The sequence below is a fragment of the Palaemon carinicauda genome, chromosome 2, assembly GCF_036898095.1.
Source record: "Palaemon carinicauda isolate YSFRI2023 chromosome 2, ASM3689809v2, whole genome shotgun sequence".
NCBI classification, from domain to species: Eukaryota; Metazoa; Arthropoda; class Malacostraca; order Decapoda; family Palaemonidae; genus Palaemon; species Palaemon carinicauda.
This window is the reverse complement of record NC_090726.1, coordinates 36,822,877-36,830,708: the sequence shown is the minus strand read 5'-3', so window position 1 is coordinate 36,830,708 and position 7,832 is coordinate 36,822,877. Positions and strand designations below refer to the sequence as shown.

The following is a 7,832-nucleotide window of genomic DNA, read 5'->3' as shown; positions in this document are numbered from 1 at the left end:
GTGTTCATCTCTTCTCATGACATGACCATACCACCTCAGTCTACTTTCTTTAGAGGGTAATCAATATCTTGATTAGTTATGCAAAAGTTATGGAAGTCACTAGGACGTAGAGGAAACAAGGCAATGAGAGACATGACGGAGAAAGTAATCCTGTTAGTTCTCTTGCTTGAGGGTACACTCGGGCACGCTATTTCTATCTTGTTTCTCTTCCTATTGTTTTTACGAACTTTTGATAGTTTATATATGGTAAATAAAATTTAATGTTGTTAATGATCTTGGAATATTTTATTTTGATTGATTTTACTTCTCTTGTAGTTTATTTATTTCCTTGTTTCCTTTCCTCACTGGGGCATTTTTACCCGTTGGAGCCCTTGGGCTCATAGCATCATACTTTTTCAACTAGGGTTGCAGCTTGGCTAATAATAATAATAATAATAATAATAATAATAATAATAATAATCGCCAGACTGGGTTCGAGTCCCGTTCAAACTCGCTAGTTCCTTTGGTTGGTGCAAGCTCACCATCCTTCTAAGCATAGGATGGGAGGTTTGGGGAAGCCTAATAGGTCTATCTGCTGAGTCATCAGCAGCCATTGCCTTGGCCTAGCTTGGATGGAGAGGGGGCTTGGACGCTGATTATATGTATGTATGGTCAGTCTCTAGGGCATTGTCCTGCTTGATAGGGCAATGGCACTGTCCCTTGCCTCTGCCATTCATGAGCGACATTTAAAACGTTAATAGAAGACCTGTAATGAAGGAAGTGGAACACGAGACCTCGTAGATGACATAGAAAATCAGTGGAAGTATAAAAAACTGAAATGTACTTCTAACATATGGATCCAAAGAGAGGGGAAGTTTAAGTAATAATTAAGCTTAATATATTTTTTTCAAGCATAAATTTATACTATACTAAGAAAAAGGCAAGTTCTGAGAATAAAGTAACCCATGATAGAGGTCTAATCAGAATAAAAAAAATATTTGAATGTTGTGAAAAAAAAATAGAGAACAATAGAGAAGTACAAGAGGAAACAAGAAGGGAAGTGAATAATTAGGTCAAGTATGCATCATAATTTACCAGAAGTGTTTTTGAAGTGTGTTTATCTAAGATCTATAAGGAGGTAGGCAAATGAGAATGTTTGAAATCCGGAGAGAAAAGCCGATACTTAACATCACAGTCCAATCAATGATACTCGACATACATCTAACATTATATAAAGTGCATCAACGAAGATACCAGACGTGTTAAATACATTCAGAGGAACTAAAGATAAACATGCTATTTAGTTGCTTATCTCCTTGAATTATAATACTCTCTATTCTATTGCCAATCTTAGATTTATGCTAATTATCCTACTTGGCCAACTTTTGTACAATGTATCCATAATCGTAACTTAGTAACACGTTTATGGAAAATGTTTATGTATTGGGGAACTCCTGAGTCATTATACAAATAGGTATTATTCCTGTGTTCTTCTGGGTCCTCAGAGACGTGGCTTTCAGCAACGAATTCTTCTGGGTTCTCATAAGTGTGGACTTCAGTCTTGAGTTCCTTTGTTACTACAAATGGGGCTGTCAGACCTGCCTTCTGGGTTCGCATAAGTATGGTTATTAGATTTTAGTGCCTCTTAATTATTATAAATAGGGCTGTCAGTCATGAATTCTTCTGACTTCTCACCAGTGTGGTTATCAGTCTTTAGTTCCACTGAGTTACTATAAATATGGCTGTCAGTCCTGAATTTTTCTGGGTTCTCATAAGTGTGGTTATCAGTCTTTAGTTCCACTGAGTTACTAAAAATAGGGTTGTCAGTCCTGGATTCTTCTGGGTTCTCATAAGTGTGGTTATCAGTCTTTAGTTCAACTGAATTTCTATAAATAGGGCTGTCAGTCCTGAATTTTTCTGGGTTCTTATAAGTGTGGGTATCAGTCTTTAGTTCAACTGAGTTACTATAAATAGGGCTGTCAGTCCAGAATTTTTCTGGGTTCTCATAAGTGTGGTTATCAGTCTTTAGTTCCACTGAGTTACTATAAATAGGGCTGTCAGTCCTGGATTCTTCTGGATTCTCATAAGTGTGGTTATCAGTCTTTAGTTCCACTGAGTTACTAAAAATAGGGTTGTCAGTTCTGGATTCTTCTGGGTTCTCATAAGTGTGGTTATCAGTCTTTAGTTCCACTGAGTTACTAGAAATAGGGCTGTTAGTCCTGGATTCTTCTGGGTTCTCATACGTGTGGTTATCAGTCTTTAGTTCCACTGAGTTACTAGAAATAGGGCTGTTAGTCCTGGATTCTTCTGAGTTCTCATAAGTGTGGTTATCAGTCTTTAGTTCCACTGAGTTATTAAAAATAGGGTTGTCAGTCCTGGATTCTTCTGGGTTCTCATAAGTGTGGTTATCAGTCTTTAGTTCAACTTAATTTCTATATATAGGGCTGTCAGTCCTGAATTTTTCTGGGTTCTTATAAGTGTGGGTATCAGTCTTTAGTTCCACTGTGTTACTATAAATACGGCTGTCAGTCCAGAATTTTTCTGGGTTCTCATAAGTGTGGTTATCAGTCTTTAGTTCCACTGAGTTACTATAAATAGGGCTGTCAGTCCTGGATTCTTCTGGGTTCTCATAAGTGTGGTTATCAGTCTTTAGTTCCACTGAGTTACTAGAAATAGGGCTGTTAGTTCTGGATTCTTCTGGGTTCTCATACGTGTGGTTATCAGTCTTTAGTTCCACTGAGTTACTATAAATAGGGCTGTTAGTCCTGGATTCTTCTGGGTTCTCATACGTGTGGTTATCAGTCTTTAGTTCCACTGAGTTACAAGAAATAGGGCTGTTAGTCCTGGATTCTTCTGGGTTCTCATACGTGTGGTTATCAGTCTTTAGTTCCACTGAGTTACTAGAAATAGGGCTGTTAGTCTTGGATTCTTCTGGGTTCTCATAAGTGTGGTTATCAGTCTTTAGTTCCACTGAGTTACTATAAATAGGGCTGTCAGTCCTAGATTCTTCTGGGTTCTCATAAGTGTGGTTATCAGTCTTTAGTTCAACTGAGTTACTAGAAATAGGGCTGTCAGTCCTGGATTCTTCTGGGTTCTCATACGTGTGGTTATCAGTCTTTAGTTCCACTGAGTTTCTATAAATAGGGCTGTCAGTCCTGGATTCTTCTGGGTTCTCATAAGTGTGGTTATCAGTCTTTAGTTCCACTGAGTTACTAAAAAATAAGGCTGTCAGTCCTGAATTTTTCTGGGTTCTCATAAGTGTGGTTATCAGTCTTTAGTTCCACTGAGTTACTATAAATAGGGCTGTCAGTCCTGAATTTTTCTGGGTTCTCATAAGTGTGGTTATCAGTCTTTAGTTCCACTGAGTTACTATAAATAGGGCTGTCAGTCCAGAATTTTTCTGGGTTCTCATGAATGTGGTTATCAGTCTTTAGTTCCACTGAGTTACTAAAAATAGGGTTGTCAGTCCTGGATTCTTCTGGGTTCTCATAAGTGTGGTTATCAGTCTTTAGTTCCACTGAGTTACTAGAAATAGGGCTGTTAGTCCTGGATTCTTCTGGGTTCTCATAAGTGTGGTTATCAGTCTTTAGTTCCACTGAGTTACTAAAAATAGGGTTGTCAGTCCTGGATTCTTCTGGGTTCTCATAAGTGTGGTTATCAGTCTTTAGTTCCACTGAGTTACTAGAAATAGGGCTGTTAGTCCTGGATTCTTCTGGGTTCTCATAAGTGTGGTTATCAGTTTTTAGTTCCACTGAGTTACTATAAATAGGGCTGTTAGTCCTGAATTTTTCTGGGTTCTCATAAGTGTGGTTATCAGTTTTTAGTTCCACTGAGTTACTATAAATAGGGCTGTTAGTCCTGGATTTTTCTGGGTTCTCATAAGTGTGGTTATCAGTCTTTAGTTCAACTGAGTTTCTATAAATAGGGCTGTCAGTCCTGAATTTTTCTGGGTTCTCATAAGTGTGGTTATCAGTCTTTAGTTCAACTGAGTTTCTATAAATAGGGCTGTCAGTCCTGAATTTTTCTGGGTTCTCATAAGTGTGGTTATCAGTCTTTAGTTCAACTGAGTTTCTATAAATAGGGCTGTTAGTCCTGAATTTTTCTGGGTTCTCATAAGTGTGGTTATCAGTCTTTAGTTCAACTGAGTTACTATAAATACGGCTGTCAGTCCAGAATTTTTCTGGGTTCTCATAAGTGTGGTTATCAGTCTTTAGTTCAACTGAGTTACTATAAATACGGCTGTCAGTCCAGAATTTTTCTGGGTTCTCATAAGTGTGGTTATCAGTCTTTAGTTCCACTGAGTTACTATAAATAGGGCTGTCAGTCCAGAATTTTTCTGGGTTCTCATAAGTGTGGTAATCAGTCTTTAGTTCCACTGAGTTACTATAAATAGGGTTGTCAGTCCTGGATTCTTCTGGGTTCTCACAAGTGTGGTTATCAGTCTTTAGTTCCACTGAGTTACTATAAATAGGGCTGTTAGTCCTGGATTCTTCTGGGTTCTCATAAGTGTGGTTATCAGTCTTTAGTTCCACTGAGTTACTAAAAAATAAGGCTGTCAGTCCTGAATTTTTCTGGGTTCTCATAAGTGTGGTTATCAGTCTTCAGTTCCACTGTGTTACTATAAATAGGGCTGTCAGTCCTGAATTCTTCTTGGTTCTCATAAGTGTGGTTATCAGTCTTTAGTTCCACTGAGTTACTATAAATAGGGCTGTCAGTCCTGAATTCTTCTGGGTTCTCATGAGTGTGGTTATCAGTCTTTAGTTCCACTGTGTTACTATAAATATGGCTGTCAGTCCTGAATTCCTCTGGGTTCTCATAAGTGTGGTTATCAGTCTTTGGTTCCACTAAGTTACTATGAATAAGGCTGTCAGTCCTGAATTCTTCTGGGTTCTCATAAATATGGCTGTCAGCCCCGAGTTCCTCTGTGTTATTACAAGTGTCAATGTTAGTCCTGAGTTCATTTGGCTCCACATAACTCGGGGACCTGCTTCTAAATCCAGGATGATCGTTAGGATTTATGTCCCTCTCATTTCTGAATCTGTCATCGTCTCGAATGTTTCTGTGGACACTACCCATGGGAGTCTCTGTAAATAATTGTGAGAGATAAAACATTTCCTAAGATCCAAATTTAGTCTGGTAACAGGATAAAATTAGATAGGCCATGTCACCTGCACTTTAACAGGTGATGACAGATATAGACTGAAAAGGAAGGAATGAATGTTTATGATGCACTATTTTCATATTACCCTCTCAATTATAATTTGTTTGAATGTCCATCTATTTTTGTGGATAGTATAAAATCTATACATTTTTTGTAAACTGATAGTATAAGTAATCAGAAAAGTAATGTGTACATTTGACCTGAATCCCATATTGCAGTCGTCGTTGACTTTACAAAATGGCTGCCGTGAAAATCTATTTTATCAATATCTGGTTTCATTAGAAAATTACAGCTAACAGAATACCAAATCCAGGTTGCCCTTGACCATCATGCACACCAACTACCTATTGGCTGGCACACTGCCAAGAAACTTGAAATGAGAAAAAGGATGCACTGACATAAGGGAATCAGGTTAATCAACATCTGGCTCTTCAACACCATTCGCAAGGTCCAATACATGAATGCTGGAAAAGGAACAATGTTTCTTCTGTCAGAAAGGTGATGATGAGCTGCTCTATCGGGTGAGGATAGTCTTCACTGGAAAATCTCTTAGAGAAGCTGTTGAAAGATCTGCTTACATTGCACTAGGGGATGCACATCAAATTGATATTCAGTACCACAAAACGTGCTTAGATACTCAAAGGAGAACCAAACTTGTTGACAGAGTAGCATTATTAGTGAGCCAAAACATCATGTATGGATTCAAATACAACCGACGGATCAACTGTAAGCTAAGTAGAGAATTGGAAGAATTGTGGCTATCCCAAGCATAGGAAAACCCACAAGTTATGGGACTGGCAGGATGCCAGAAAACCCCAAATCAATCAACCAATCATGGGATTTGACTGTCCCTCACAACACCTGCAACAAGATGCTGATGGATCTTCACAGAGCACATGATTGCTGTGTTCCATATGGCTGTAACATGCTAACTGAAACAGCTCTGGCCAATATTGAGGTTCAAATGACCAGAGAATTCCACAGTCTGTATATTCCCACCATTCTTGAAGAAGGGTGCCTTTATATTCTTCTCAATAGATAACATGGAATTTTAAGAGAACACTGCTGATGGGAAAGGAACCACCCATGGAACGATTATTGCTGTATACCAAAAAGCAGAGGTCTCTGGAAAACTAATTGCATCACCCTTAAAGATAGGTAATGCCCAGAGTCTATCTATTCATCCACACCATCTAAATATCCTACACTGTGACAATCAAAATCCAAGCTTGCCAAGAGAACAAACATCCTTGTCACCAGTAAGGGAATCTCAGGATCACAACTAGGATGGATTGTTGCTACTACTTTATCCAGAATGAAAGCAAGCCGTTGACCCAGATGGGAACCCTTCCACAACTCCCAGAAGTGGTAAAAGAGGGATCAACACTATTGACTGTGATCATAAAAGCAAGTCAACTGGGAAAGGCTGTTGTTTAATGCAAATCACCCCACTATCCTTTTATTTGACATGACTCTTTATAAGAAGATGGTCCAACTGCCAGTTGTCAGACCTGACCTAAACCATACAGTTGTCTTAGATTGGGAGAGCTACTTGTTATGTCTGCCCTCCGCACTCTTGGCGCCTCCATTGAGAACTTTGGTATTAGTGATGGCTGTATAGAAACTGATGTATCTGGGTCTACAATAAATTCTGAAATATACCCATTATAAGCGTGCTTATCATGCCTACACTTATTCATATGCAGCTCCCTATAGAATGGCACTAGGATAGTTTTTCAAGGACAACCCACAACTGGTCTGTCTAACGGCAACAAAAGGACTTGAAGCTGCATATCAGGAGGGGAACAAGCACACAGAAACTGAGTCGGTGAAACAAGCAAACACTAGCCTATTTGAGGCCTTGACCACTCCTGTAGTCATCCTAGTTTTCCAATGGGAAAAAACAGAGATCTAATAATGCAATGTTCAAGGCAATGATGAGATCCTTACATTTAGTGGAAGCAATCCTGATCTTTGTCATTATAAGCTGGAATGCTGACCAGGAGCTTCATCTACAAGTCAAAGAGCAACCGAGAAAGCTCTTCTTTGCCTTTGAAGAGATCGAATACAAGTGACTCTGTCCCACACACATCACAGGCATTCATGACCTGCTGACTAATCACCCTAAAACATGGAATCAGTTAAACAGACAACATTGCAGTCACAAAGAATAGCATTTCCTTTGCATCCATCATGGTGGACCGTATATTCAAGCTTCTGAAGAAGCTGATGAAATTCATTCTGGACTTGTTAAACGATCCCAATGCTAGACAGAGGTTCTTGTGATAAAACCAGAACTGTGTTGCAAAAGAGTTCAAAAGTCAATCTGACTTGGAACCTGTCAAAACCAGAGAGCGTCATAATCTTGGGCCAAGTGCTACCAAGAAGAACCATACTTATGGCTATGTGAGTACTAGGGCCAATGTAAACATTGTTGATCTAATTGCTTATACAACAAAGTTTCCAAAAACTACAGTTTTGATACTTCCCACAAAAATATGGCGAAATTACAGAGTGAATCTATTTCTAGGATTAAATAAGATCAAATTACCTGCAGGCCGTGGCTCGTTCTTCTTCTTCTTCAAGAAGTTCCTGTAGCAAAAGTAAGACGCTGGCAGGAGTACCAGTACGGCAATCACAGCGACACTGACGACAGGTGAGATTACTTCTGTAATAAATAGTTTTCTTTGTC

At 39.0% G+C, this 7,832-nt stretch overlaps 2 protein-coding genes across 2 annotated transcripts in view; both read right to left on the bottom strand.

Moving 5' to 3' along the window:
• Window positions 1-1,880: 1,880 nt before the first annotated feature.
• On the bottom strand, window positions 1,881-4,483 carry LOC137616099 (serine-rich adhesin for platelets-like). The gene is made up of 5 exons (XM_068345779.1): window positions 4,442-4,483; window positions 3,272-4,400; window positions 2,500-3,183; window positions 1,945-2,325; window positions 1,881-1,903 (listed from the first exon to the last, which is right to left on the bottom strand). Exons 1-5 carry the CDS (start codon window positions 4,481-4,483, stop codon window positions 1,881-1,883), a joined length of 2,259 nt encoding a protein of 752 aa, XP_068201880.1.
• Window positions 4,375-7,832, bottom strand: part of LOC137616090 (uncharacterized) — a 12,723-nt gene continuing 9,265 nt past the window's right edge. Inside the window, exons 6-7 of the mRNA XM_068345767.1 lie at window positions 7,692-7,808; window positions 4,375-5,063 (exon numbers count right to left, since the gene is read on the bottom strand). Of these exons, the coding sequence (XP_068201868.1) occupies window positions 4,519-5,063; window positions 7,692-7,808 (662 nt within the window). The 3' untranslated portion in view covers window positions 4,375-4,518. The remainder of the gene's footprint in view (window positions 5,064-7,691; window positions 7,809-7,832) is intronic.

Coding starts and splice junctions, on each gene's coding strand:
- LOC137616099 (XM_068345779.1), bottom strand. CDS start 4,483: ATGAGAACCCAGAAGAATCCAGGACTAACAGCCCTATTTATA. Junction 3,184..3,271: donor GACTGACAGCCCTATTTATA/GTAACTCAGTGG, acceptor TTAGTAACTCAG/TGGAACTAAAGACTGATAAC. Junction 1,904..1,944: donor GACTGACAGCCCTATTTATA/GTAACTCAGTTG, acceptor CACACTTATAAG/AACCCAGAAAAATTCAGGAC.